The following is a 13572-nucleotide window of genomic DNA, read 5'->3' as shown; positions in this document are numbered from 1 at the left end:
GGCGCGCTGGGGCTGGGTGGGGTGTGGGCGCAACGCCGAGGGTTGCAATCCTGTTGCCGGTCCCAGTCCGGTACGGGCGCGACACTGAGGGTTGCGATCCGTTGCCGGTCACGAAAAAAGACAAAAAGGAAAAAAAAAAATCAAACATTTGAGGATTTTCTAGTTACCTTTTTGTTATGGACTTCTATCTTATTTCCTGTGACCAGAGAACATACTCTTTGATTTCAGCCTTTTTAAATTTATTGTCTTGAATTACGGCCCAGTATATGATCTGTTTTGGTAATTGCTCCATGTGCAGTTGAAAAGAATGTATATTCCACAGTTTGGGGGAATAATTTTCTGTACATTTCAATTTAGTCAAGTTTGTTAATCATGATATTCAAATCTTCCATATCCCTGTTGATTTTTGTCTGTCTGTTCCATCAGTTATTGAGAGAATTGTGATAAAATCTCTAACTATGATTATTGCTTTGTCTGTTTCTTGTTTTAGTTCTATCAGTTTTTGCTTTATATTTTTTTCTTAAGTTGGGTTTCCTAGAAGCAGAACCTGAAAAAGGAATTATTTGTACAAGTGATTTAAGGAATTATTTGTGCACATGATTTATTGAGGGAGTATCTTCAGAAGGAGAGTAGTGAGGGAAACAGATGGGGCAGCAGAAAAAAGCCAAGCGAGGATGTGCTCTTAACTGGAGTCAGCTTCATCCTGATCCCATTAGGAACTTTGTTAACAAACTGTACCAAAGAGTTGATTCCACTTTGAGGCAAGGGACTGGCCTTTTGTACTCCCATGTCAGCCAGTCAGTCAGTCATTGGTTATAGTGGGTGTAACCTCTTAGGTGAGGTGACTCCCATTCAGATTGAAGTCATTCTCTGGAGAATGGGGCAATGATGAGCCATTAGCAGTCAACAGTTATAACATCTTGCAGATGAGATCTGAGTGGGTTACCAACATCCACTACAGTCCACCCCTTGCACTGCCAAAATCTACTTGTTTCTCACCTTACATTTACTCCATCCAGGATTAGGAAAATTTATAGGAGGAAGATTAGTAGTCCAAATTGAAACTCATTGCTGCATTTGGTCCTAAGGACATAACTGATACTTGACATCTCCTTCTTCTACTATCCACTCTAGATTTTCCTCATCTTCCTCTGGTCTGGATAACTTATTTGGTGGGATGACCCAGTCTGCCATCCTTGTGAGCAATGAGACTATAGTAACCATGCCTTTATCAGGCTGTGTTTGCTATACTTGGCCATTTACAATTAAAACTGGGCATGGAGTACAAAGATATGCCCTAATGGATCATCTGAGTTCCAAATACAATTGACAGTTGAACAATATGTATTTGAACTGCACAGGTCCGCTTATACATGGATTTTTTCAAAAACTCTGCAGACTACGCACATGCCAAAGTAGTGGCACCCAAGCTGGGTTCCAGGGCCACCCTATTTGTGCTAACCTTGGACCAAGGCCACTGTAGCATCACTGTGATTGGACTAGTGGCCCTGCCAGTGGCATGCCCCAGGACCTGCCCATACATAACTTCCATCTCTGCCAGCATAGCCATTCTGTTCATGAGCCCATTGTCCAAGCAGTAGGTAGCCAATGACAGAGGCTGGTTGACATCTGCTGGCTGATTCATCCTTTCCACTTGGTTGTTCAGTGCCTCTTCTGCAGTGGATGTTCTCTGGTGACCATGTGATGAAGATTTTCACACTTAGTACTTACTCCCATAGGTCCATCCATATGCCTCTTCCCTAGACCTCCTTGTTCTCAAACTTCCAATTGTGCTACCTTGCTTCTTTTAGGTACCTAACCAACAAGCTAAGCCATTTGCCACTGCCCAGAGGATACAGGATAATCTGGGCATTCAGGGTTCTTAAGAGGGTGTATCTGGATATCTCCATCCTACACTCAGCACTCTTTCTCTTCCCTATAGGGCCCAGACTTTGGCATAGAATATTTGCCTAGACTAAGAATTCAGCCTTCTCCGAAGTTTTGCCAATCCTAAATTACGTCCTGGGACTGGTTTTCAGGTCCCTCTGCCTTTTAGCCATGGGAAATGAAGGTTTATTTAAAGTTCCTATGGAGGTTCTCTGACTTTATCACTTTTCTATAAATGACTGATTAATTGATTTGAGCCTGTCATTTTATCTCTTCAACCATCAATATAGCTTAGTGACATCTGCTCCAATTATGTAGTCCTTATACTATTTCTCAAGTGCCAGTGACATTGCATCAGCTAGTGCATCCTTGTATCAATCAGTTTAGACCCTCCAAGAAGCATACACCAAGACGGGATTAAATGTACAAGAGATCTGTTAGAGGAAACACTTGTGAAGAATAAAGGGATGGGAGCAGGAGGAGGCAGGGAAAGCCTTTGGGCTCTGATGCAGGTCTGACACCTGTGGGGGGAGAGGGAGGAGAAAAGAGGATTGGGTAGGAATAGCCTCATACTGCAAACACACCTCTGAGAAAGTTTTAGTCAGGCTGATGGGGGAGTTCTTGAGCCAGTCACCTATAAGAGAAGTCCCCTGTCAGGCAGGAATGGGCCAACACTAGTACTACGCAAACACACCTCTGAGAAAGTTTTAGTCAGGCTGATGGGGGAGTTCTTGAGCCAGTCACCTGTAAGAGAAGTCCCCTGTCAGGCAGGAATGGGCCAACACTAGTACTAGTGCTGTGTACAGTCATTGGCTGGGAACAACTCAGGGAAAGCATGGCCTTGGTGTGAACATGATGATGGATCCAGAGGGGTGGCAGCCATGGCTTTCAGTCAACTCTGTTCCTCTCAGCGGGAGATTTTTTTTTTTTTACATTTATTTATATTTTAATTGACATGTATTGATTGTACAAATCTGTGGGATACAGAGTTATATTTCAGTGCATGTGTACAATATGTGATGATCAAATCAGGGTAATTAGCATATTCGTCATTACAGAAATTTATTATTTCTTTGCAATGAGAACATTTGAACTCCTCTCCTTTAGCCATTTGAGAACATACAATAAATTATTCTTTTTTTTTTTTTTTTTTTTTTGGTTTTTTTTTTTTTTTTTGGTCTTTTTGTCTTTTTCTGTGTCCGGCAACGGATCGCAACCCTCAGTGTTGCCCCCGGACCGGGCCGGGGACCGGCAACGGGATCGCAACCCTTGATGTTGCTCCCGAGCTTCGCTCAGCCAGTTAGCGGGCACTGGTCCACATGTGGGATCCGAACCCTCGGGCGGGAGCGCCGCCTCGCTTTATTGTAGGCCGGCCCTACAATAAATTATTCTTTTTTTTTTTTTTTTTGGTCTTTTTGTCTTTTTCTGTGTCCGGCAACGGATCGCAACCCTCAGTGTTGCCCCCGTACCAAACCGGGGACCGGCAACGGGATCGCAACCCTTGATGTTGCTCCCGCGCTTCGCTCAGCCAGTGAGCGGGCACTGGTCCACATGTGGGATCCGAACCCTCGGGCGGGAGCGCCGCCTCGCTTTATTGTAGGCCGGCCCTACAATAAATTATTCTTAATTAAAGATGCCTAGCTTAGCAGGCTCTCTTGAAAGCAATCTGTGCAGTACATTTTCATGGCCACCACAGTCCCCTTCCACCTGTTTTCTGCCTGAGTTCACCACAAATGAAAGTGTTAACAATTGCACTACTGCAACACCCTGGGACTGTCAGAACTCTACATGCCACCCAGTAATGGAGTTCTCAGTTCCATTCAGCCTATGAGTGATACCACTCCAGAAGCTGGTCCTTATAGTTTGGTAAAGTTCTCTAGAAGCAGAACCTGAAACAGGAATTCCTATTCCTCCTCACATGATTAATTCAGGGAGTACTCTTCAGAAGAAGGATGTAAAGGAAGTGGGACAAAGGAGGGGACAAAAGTGGATTCAAATGGAGTACAGTTTCAGTCTGAATACCACAAGGAGCTCTAGAGCACAAACTGCATCAGAGTTGATCCCATCATTAGGCAAGAGGGCTAGCCGTTTGTATCCCTGTGTTAGTTTTTTTCTTTTTTTTTTTTTTTTTATGATTCAGTCTGGATTTTTTTTTTTCCCGGTTTTTTTTTCTTCCGGTTTTTTTTTCTTTTTTTTTTTTTTTCATTTTGTATTTTTTTTTCTTTCTATGATTCAGTCTGGATTTTTTTTTTTCCCGGTTTTTTTTTCTTCCGGTTTTTTTTTCTTTTTTTTTTTTTTTCATTTTGTATTTTTTTTTCTTTCTATGATTCAGTCTGGATTTTTTTTTTTCCCGGTTTTTTTTTCTTCCGGTTTTTTTTTCTTTTTTTTTTTTTTTCATTTTGTATTTTTTTTTCTTTCTATGATTCAGTCTGGATTTTTTTTTTTCCCGGTTTTTTTTTCTTCCGGTTTTTTTTTCTTTTTTTTTTTTTTTCATTTTGTATTTTTTTTTCTTTCTATGATTCAGTCTGGATTTTTTTTTTTCCCGGTTTTTTTTTCTTCCGGTTTTTTTTTCTTTTTTTTTTTTTTTCATTTTGTATTTTTTTTTCTTTCTATGATTCAGTCTGGATTTTTTTTTTTCCCGGTTTTTTTTTCTTCCGGTTTTTTTTTCTTTTTTTTTTTTTTTCATTTTGTATTTTTTTTTCTTTCTATGATTCAGTCTGGATTTTTTTTTTTCCCGGTTTTTTTTTCTTCCGGTTTTTTTTTCTTTTTTTTTTTTTTTCATTTTGTATTTTTTTTTCTTTCTATGATTCAGTCTGGATTTTTTTTTTTCCCGGTTTTTTTTTCTTCCGGTTTTTTTTTCTTTTTTTTTTTTTTTCATTTTGTATTTTTTTTTCTTTCTATGATTCAGTCTGGATTTTTTTTTTTCCCGGTTTTTTTTTCTTCCGGTTTTTTTTTCTTTTTTTTTTTTTTTCATTTTGTATTTTTTTTTCTTTCTATGATTCAGTCTGGATTTTTTTTTTTCCCGGTTTTTTTTTCTTCCGGTTTTTTTTTCTTTTTTTTTTTTTTTCATTTTGTATTTTTTTTTCTTTCTATGATTCAGTCTGGATTTTTTTTTTTCCCGGTTTTTTTTTCTTCCGGTTTTTTTTTCTTTTTTTTTTTTTTTCATTTTGTATTTTTTTTTCTTTCTATGATTCAGTCTGGATTTTTTTTTTTCCCGGTTTTTTTTTCTTCCGGTTTTTTTTTCTTTTTTTTTTTTTTTCATTTTGTATTTTTTTTTCTTTCTATGATTCAGTCTGGATTTTTTTTTTTCCCGGTTTTTTTTTCTTCCGGTTTTTTTTTCTTTTTTTTTTTTTTTCATTTTGTATTTTTTTTTCTTTCTATGATTCAGTCTGGATTTTTTTTTTTCCCGGTTTTTTTTTCTTCCGGTTTTTTTTTCTTTTTTTTTTTTTTTCATTTTGTATTTTTTTTTCTTTCTATGATTCAGTCTGGATTTTTTTTTTTCCCGGTTTTTTTTTCTTCCGGTTTTTTTTTCTTTTTTTTTTTTTTTCATTTTGTATTTTTTTTTCTTTCTATGATTCAGTCTGGATTTTTTTTTTTCCCGGTTTTTTTTTCTTCCGGTTTTTTTTTCTTTTTTTTTTTTTTTCATTTTGTATTTTTTTTTCTTTCTATGATTCAGTCTGGATTTTTTTTTTTCCCGGTTTTTTTTTCTTCCGGTTTTTTTTTCTTTTTTTTTTTTTTTCATTTTGTATTTTTTTTTCTTTCTATGATTCAGTCTGGATTTTTTTTTTTCCCTGCTGTTCTATCTTCCAGTTTATTTATCCTTTTTTTTTTTTTTTTTTTTTTTTGGTGGCTGGCTGGTGTGGGGATCTGAACCCTTGACTTTGGTGTTATAACATTGTGCTCCAACTGAGCTAACCAGCCAGACTGATTTATTGAATTCTTAATATTGGTTATTATATTTCTCAGTTCTAGAATTTCCATTAGATTCTATTTTATAGATTCCAGTTATTTGTAACATTCTCCAACTTTTCACTTACTTTCTTGGATACATTAATTCCAGTTATTTTTAAGTTCTTGTGTGATAATTCACTTGAGGAGCTGCTTCTGTTGTCTGTATTTTTTCTCTTGATTTTCAGACATTTGTTCCTGTTACTTTGCTTACCTACTAATTTTTTATTGAATGTTGAGCATCAAATGTGATTAAGTTTTAGAGGCTCTGGCTGTATTTGTCTTTCTTTAAAGAGGACTTAATTTTTTTCTCACAGATCAACTTGATCCAGTTGAGGGTAGGTTTTGTTAGAGCTAGTATTTCTCCAGTTTTCTCTTACTCAAGATATAACCCTTATACCTGTGGCAGAGACTTAACTCCTAGGAAGTGGTTCTTATTCCCAGGGCCTACCTCTTATTCCTAGGTTGTAGCCCTTACTTCTAAGGAGTAGCCTTTCTGGGGTTTTAGCTGATACCCTAGGGCATTTACTAAGGCCCCTACACCTTGTCAAGTCTTGAATCCCTACCTATATCTCCCTAGCACTTTGAGACTGCTGAAATCTTTGCTTAGCTCTTTAGCAACCCATCTGCAGATTTCCATTTGGTGTCTGGGAGACTTACTTTGCTTGTGCACAGCTTAGGATTCGGTATTGCCTGAAGAGGAAATTGCAACAGAATTTTGGGCTAATTCTCCTTAGTTCCCTCTACCCCTTCAGGTCTTAGTCCTGTTGGCAACCCAAAATTCCAACTCTTCTTTTATTCTTTTTTCTTTCTTTTCTTTGGTTCTTCCATTCTGTTTTGAATCCTCTCTAATAGGGTTTTCATATTTATCATCCCACTCAAGTTTCTCTTGTCAGGTTACTAATACCTTCACATTGCTAAATCCAATGACCAATTCTTAGTCTTTTCTTACTCAACCTGTTAGCTGCATAGTTGATTACTCCCTCTTCCTGTAAAATTTTTTTCACAGTTTTCTAGGACACTACACTCTCCTGGTTTTTCTCCCAAACTAACATTGCTGTTTCAGCTCCATTGCTGATTTCTTCTCGTTTCTTTGAGGTCTAAATATTGTTGTTCCCCATGCTTAGCCCTTGGATCTCTTCTCTACCCTTACTCTTGGTGATCTTATCATGTCTCATGACTTTAAAGACCTTCTGTATGTTGATAACTCACAAATTTATATCTCCAACTTAGATTTCTCCTCCAGTTTCAGTCATGTACACATAACATTTCGACCTTTCCACCTAGATATCAAATAGACATTTAAAATTTTTAACATTTTCAAAACTAAACTTCTGATCTTTACCACCTTCTCAAACCTGGTGTTCCCAAGTCTTCCTCATCTCAACAAATGACAATATCATTTGCTCAGTCCCTCAGGCCAGAAAATTTGGACTAAATCTTTACCCCTCACTTTTCCTCACATCCCCACATCTGTCATAATATCTTGTTGGATCTACCTTCAAAATATATATGGAACCACTTCTCATTACCTCTTTCACCACCACCCTGATTCACACTACCATCATCTCTAACTCGAATTATTGGCATGGTCTTCCAATTGGCTTCCCTGCCCCTATCCTTGCCCTTCTATAATCTGATCTTAGCACAGATGTTAAAGTGATTTTAAATAAGTCAAAGCTCTTTTATTGGCCTGAAAATAAGATAACTATATAATTTATCATCTAAACTGGGACACTTTTGAGAGTACAAGGTATGATAGGTGCAAACTGAGACTGTACCAGCAAACCAGATGAGCCTTATATGATTCCTTCTTCATCCTTACCTCATTCTCATTGCATTTTCAGCATCACTGGCCTCCTTGCTGTTTTGTGAACAGGCCAGGTTTTGCTCCTACCTTGGAGCTTTTGTACTTGCTGCTCCCTTGGGATTCTGCATGGTTCACTCCCTCACCTCCTTCTGGGTTTTGTTCAAATGTCACCTCAGGATCACCTACTCTAACCACCTTGTGATTTAAGATTCCATCTCATTCTCACTTCACACTAGATGTATTTTTTAAATTAATTTATTTATATATTGCTTATTTATTCCCACTGGAAGTAAGTTCTGTGAGGGAAGGGATTTTTTTTCCTGGTGCCTAGAACTATGCTTGGCATATTTAGATATATAATAAATTTTGGGCACATGAGCGAATGAAAGTACAATTGATCACTTGAGAATTCATTCACTCACCAAATATTTGTTGAGTGCATCTATGTTTTAGATTCTGTGCTAAGCACGTCGCACTATTTTAAAGTCTAAAGTTAGACAAGCTTTTTATGCATCTGAAGATACCATACTAAATTTGGTGTAGGCTTATGACATATAAAGGCATGTAATTGAATGAAATAATAATTGAAGTCAATAAAGATTGTCCTTTAGGATTCTGAACTAATTTATGTACAACTTTTTTGTTAGGAATGAAATCCATATACTTCTTACAGGAACCAGAAATATTATGACATTCATTTTATGGTCTTTTTATTCTTTATTTATAGCAAACTATTGAGGAAAAAAAAGGTATATCTGGATATAGTTATACCCAAGAAGAGCTAGAAAGAGTATCTGCACTGAAGAGTGAAGTTGATGAAATGAAAGGACGTACACTAGATGACATGTCTGAAATGGTGATTATACATTTGTTTTTACTTTGTTTTGTTGTATAGCTAGACAGCAGATGTTTTTGTGTTTATTTATTTTTCAGTAAAACATTCGAATTTTTATTTCTTCACACTGTTTACTTTATATTCTTTCATCTGTCTTTATCAGCCTCTTTTGAATTTTTCCATTCTAGTAAGGTTGTTCAGCTTCTAATAGTTTAAGCATTTTGTGGCTTTTTAGATGTGTAAAAGTTATATAACATTTTAAAAATATTTAATATAAAAAAATAAGTTTTCCTAGATCATACCACCCTAATAAAATTATTTCATTTTTACATATGTCCTTAGTATCTTTCCATATTCAGGTTTTCTATTAGCCAGAATGTACTGATACATTTTTGCCAAGCATTAAATGTTGCTTTGTCTCACATGGATTTGTCACCTCTCTTCCCCTGGGTGATGGAGCTGCAAAAGGATTACTCAAAGCCCATCTCTTCCGAACAGTGAGAGACCCCAAAGGGGTTAATCTCCCAGAACCCTCAAGAGCAAGGCATTCCTTCCTTGGGAAATTAACCATGAATTGGAGTTCTCTCCCCACATTTATCTTCCAGACCAGGAAGTTACAGAAAAAGAACATAGGTGGGGTAATAGTTTAACAATAGAGGCTGGTAAAAAGCAAAGTGACATTCCATAATGCAATTTGCAAAAGGTTAAGTGATCCAAACTTACCTTGATCTTAGCAAACACTGTTTTTCCCTACTGTAATTTCCCAGTATCTTTACATATCAATCAGTAACTTGTCTGTCCTTAAGCCAGCAACCTTGCTGTGTTACAATTCTTTATCTTACAGCAGAGACTTTTAGCCTTCCTGTCTTTTGCAAGGTGAAAATTTTATATGTACTTTCAAGAAGTTAGGCTAAACCTGAAACTACAGGGAACTAGACTCTGTGAAATATATTTGCTTTATAAATGTAAGTATACTCCACAATTAAAATGTTGAAATCTTTCCTTACTTGTTGGTAAATAGCTGCTGCCCCAAACTTTCAGAGTATCCCCTTCCACCTGCCTTATCTATAATGACCATCCCCCCAGAATCCTCTGGATTTAACCATGATTAAACTCCTAAAAAGGTTAGCATTTAGCACAGAAGAAGCCTCCAGGACCCTGTTCATCTCTATGGCTGGTGTCCATTCTGTTTGGTCATCACTTATGCCATACAGATTATTAAATATTTCAATTTCACTCTGTATTTTTGTATATTTTATAAAACCTATATAATTATATATATTTTTAGATAATACATGTTTGTAGTTGTATATAGTGAACTTTGTAATTTATTTTATTCATCACATGTTAGATTATAAATATTTTCCCATAATGAGTTACAGTCTTGATAACTGACATTTTGAATTATTACATTGTATTCCGTGTTGCTGAGGAATCAAGGTTTACCAAATCACATCCCCATTGTTTGGCACTGAATTAATTTATAGTTTTTTTACTCTCATACTTAACACTACAGTAAATATCGTTATGCATGTAGTATTTTTCTTCTTTTGAATTATTTTTTTAGTTGTCATGTTTTTTGTTTAAACAACAGATAAAAAAACTGAATTCACTGGTATCTGAAAAAAAGTCAGCTCTAGCCCCAGTTATAAAAGAACTACGGCAATTGCGCCAGAAATGTCAAGTAAGTTAATTTGATTTTGTGATACTTTAGTATTCTATCTTGCCCAGATGTACTAATTAGAATCTTGAATGTTTTACTTGAGTAATTATAGAAAACAAATTATTATTATCATATTGATTTGATTCTGTAAGAAAGAGTAATACAAAACCTACAAAGGTTTTTGTTTGATTTATCCTACTTATTTTGTCACAAATTGTTGGGGGGAGGGAAGAAGGAAAAGAAGAAGTTTAAGCTGAAATCCGTAAGTGCAGCAAGATGAGATTTTTTCCTTTAAATGGTATGCATGTCAGAGCTATAAATATGAAGTCACATTCTTCTGTGACCAGGTAAAAGCTCAGAATCTGCTAACAAATGGTGACAAGTTAACTTTATATAATTGAACTTACTTTGCTGGGAGGCATGGTGGGGGCAAAATATGATAGCTTATAAGAAGTGATTAAATACCATTACTTGGAAGCTAATTCTAACTGCTGATTTAAAGATAAACTGTCAGAAGGCAAATGCCCTCCACAAATCCTGATCAGGTGGCCTCCACCATTTGACGTTAGCAGTTATTATTTTATCGCTCTTCGTGTAGTAATTTTAGGTTTCAGTCTGAGCTGTACTGCATGTGCCTGATTCTTCATGAATGCCATCATCAGAGTCAGAGAAGCAGAGTGAAAAATCACATAGACTTTGAAATTAGTTAGACATGATTTCCTTTTTACAGAAAATGTGTGGAGTCTGAGACAGGTTTAGTGGCTTATCCAAATAGACAAGTAGGAAGTGAGAGAGTAATAGATGCTTGACTGTAGAATCTATATCATCTTATTTCAAATCTCCTGCTTTTTCCATTTCACACTGTTGCCATCACAAAGGAAGTGGAAGAGACATGTCCCTGCTTTCTGGAGTTTGTACTGTAATAGGTGAGAAGGGGCAAATACATACAGAAATTCAGGAAAAACAAAAGATAACCCAATTTAAGAACAAGTATAGGGCCAGCCCATGCCTCACTCAGGAGAATGCGGTGCTGATAATACCAAGGCCATGGTTTCAGATCCCTATATAGGGATGGCTGGTTAGCTCACTGGCTGAGCATGGTGCTGACAACACCAAGCCAAGGGTTAAGATCCCCTTACTGGTCATCTTTTTTTTTTTTTTTTTTCCTTTTTTTTGTCTTTTTCCGTGTCCGGCAACGGATCGCAACCCTCAGTGTCGCCCCCGTACTGGGCCGGAACCGGCAACGGGATCACAACCCTCGGCGCTGCTCCTGCGCCTCGCTCAGCCAGTGAGCGGGAACCGGTCTGTATGTGGGATCCGAACCCTCGGCGGGAGCGCCGCCACACTTCCCAAGCGGCGCACTATAGCAGTGCGCCACCGGGCCGGCCCTACTGGTCATCTTTTAAAAAATAAAAGAACAAGTATAGAAAAAACATAACAGATTATATTTAATGTATTAGTTATTAATATATTAATTCAAATATAATCAGACTAATTTCCTAACTGATAAGGAAAGAAGGAGCAGAAGAAGTGATTGTCAGGAAGGAAAATCTTCAGAAAGAAGGAGATTTTTGAGCAAGGTTTTCAGATTAAGCACAACAAGAATTGTTTTCATGGATGCATTCTAATTAATTGATTTTAATGATTTTCTTGAATAAGCAAGCTAGAGACAAAAAGGGCCAGTTATATGTATTTCTAGTAATGATAAAATGTCTCCCTATTAGTAAGCTAATAAATCTGTTTGTAAATAGTTTTTTATTAAATCTATTTACATTTTAAACAAGGAATTTATTGAAAGGATACTTAGGACAGTAAAGGAAATGTACTGTCATGGAAATCCAAGGATCATAACCACAGTATATCTGGAACGGGTAGAGAGGTGCTCAAATCAGAGAGTATTTTGGTCCAAGGAAGCATCAGGAAGCTCAGCACTGGGAATTTGTGAATAATGATGATGAATATGATAGTAATAACATTTATTAAGTGTTTGCTGTGTGCCAGACACTATTATATTACTCATGAAGGCCTCACAACAACACAGTAAGTTAGGGACTGCCCTTTTGCCTTTTACACAAATAAGCAAATAAAGGCACAGAGAGGTAAAGGACTTGCCCAAGGTCACACAGATGGTAAACAGCAGGGCCAAGTTCTTCACACTAACACTACACCAATAATGTGGCTCAGTGTATCTCTTTGGCCTCTTACTCTGTTTCTGCCACCAGTCAGGTTTTCTGCCTCTGTTTCTTATTATTTCTCTTTACTCTTTGGATTGGCATGCTTGTAACCTCAGCTTGCTTATAGCTCCCCATTGTTCATATCTCACACTATGGCATTTTTCTCTACAAGTTTTCACTACTAACTGCCCTATTTTCCCTGCGTTTTCTAGTTCAAATTACTGAGAGCAGTAGTCTGTTGCAGCTCCTCTCTTTTGGGGCAGTTTTTCGTGCTAGACTTCCTCATAGGCAGTTGACCACCTCAGGTCAGGTCAGGTGTCCATCTCTAGTCCAACCATCTATGTTTGGGGGTAAGGGTGAGTGGGAGAGAAAGGAAGTTGATAGGTACCAAATATGGCTGCAGAGTTACCCTAAGCAGGGAACTTTTCCCCTAGAGAGACTATGGGTATGCATGTTGCTTTAATCAACATATTTAGTATGCCATCCACTATCCTATTACTAACAGCTGCACAGTGCTCATCTTTGCATTTTATCCTTATCTCTCATATATACTTTTTACATGGTTGGAATTGTATATATTGCATTTAGTTACTTTGGGGTTCTATTCACTTATATCTCATTTTCCTTATTTGCCAGAGTCTTTATAATTATACTTTTCAATAAATAAAAGTAGCATCAAATGTTTTATGGTAGTCCAAGTTAGAGGTAATGAAGGCCAGAACTAATGTGTTAGCAGAAGAAATAAAAGAGAACAGATTTGAATAATATATGGAGGAACACTAATCGTGGATAAGGGAACAAAAGATAGTAAATATAATTTTGAGGCTTGAAGCCACTAACAAGTAAGGCATGGTAAGGCATGAGAAAGAGCTAGTTTGGTGGTGGGGTGGGTGGGCAGAGAAGGGGGAAATGATGAATTTGTTATAGACACATTGAAGTTAATATCCAACAGTTCAGGAGAAGACATTGGGGCTCAAGTTAGAGTTTGTAATTTGCCTAGATGTGATGTTTGATCACAGCCCAGGAGAAGATACAATCACCAAAAAAGAGCATGGAGTGAGACTAGATGAAGTCTGAGAAGACTTCAGGAAGGACCGTGCTTAGGAAATATTGATTTCACCTCAGTTTTGGTTCAAGACTATATAATGTGAATTAAATTACTTTCTGTATTTAATTAGAATTTATTTTGGATTTTTTAAAATTTCCATATCCCTTTTTTTTTTTTTTTTTTTTTTTTTTTTGAAAGGTTTAAAAT

General features: G+C 36.8%; 1 protein-coding gene across 2 annotated transcripts in view; it reads left to right on the top strand.

Annotated features, from left to right (window-relative positions):
- The window catches only part of IFT81 (intraflagellar transport 81), a 95602-nt gene that overhangs the window by 54865 nt on the left and 27165 nt on the right, over positions 1–13572 (top strand). For both annotated transcript variants that reach the window (XM_008570451.1, XM_008570452.1), the window contains 2 exons: positions 8373–8501; positions 10075–10164. In XM_008570451.1, coding sequence (XP_008568673.1) covers positions 8373–8501; positions 10075–10164 — 219 coding nt within the window. The remainder of the gene's footprint in view (positions 1–8372; positions 8502–10074; positions 10165–13572) is intronic.

Source organism: Galeopterus variegatus, unplaced genomic scaffold (genome assembly GCF_000696425.1).
Source record: "Galeopterus variegatus unplaced genomic scaffold, G_variegatus-3.0.2 Scaffold604, whole genome shotgun sequence".
Taxonomy (NCBI): Eukaryota; Metazoa; Chordata; class Mammalia; order Dermoptera; family Cynocephalidae; genus Galeopterus; species Galeopterus variegatus.
This window is presented reverse-complemented; position numbering and strand designations above follow the sequence as displayed.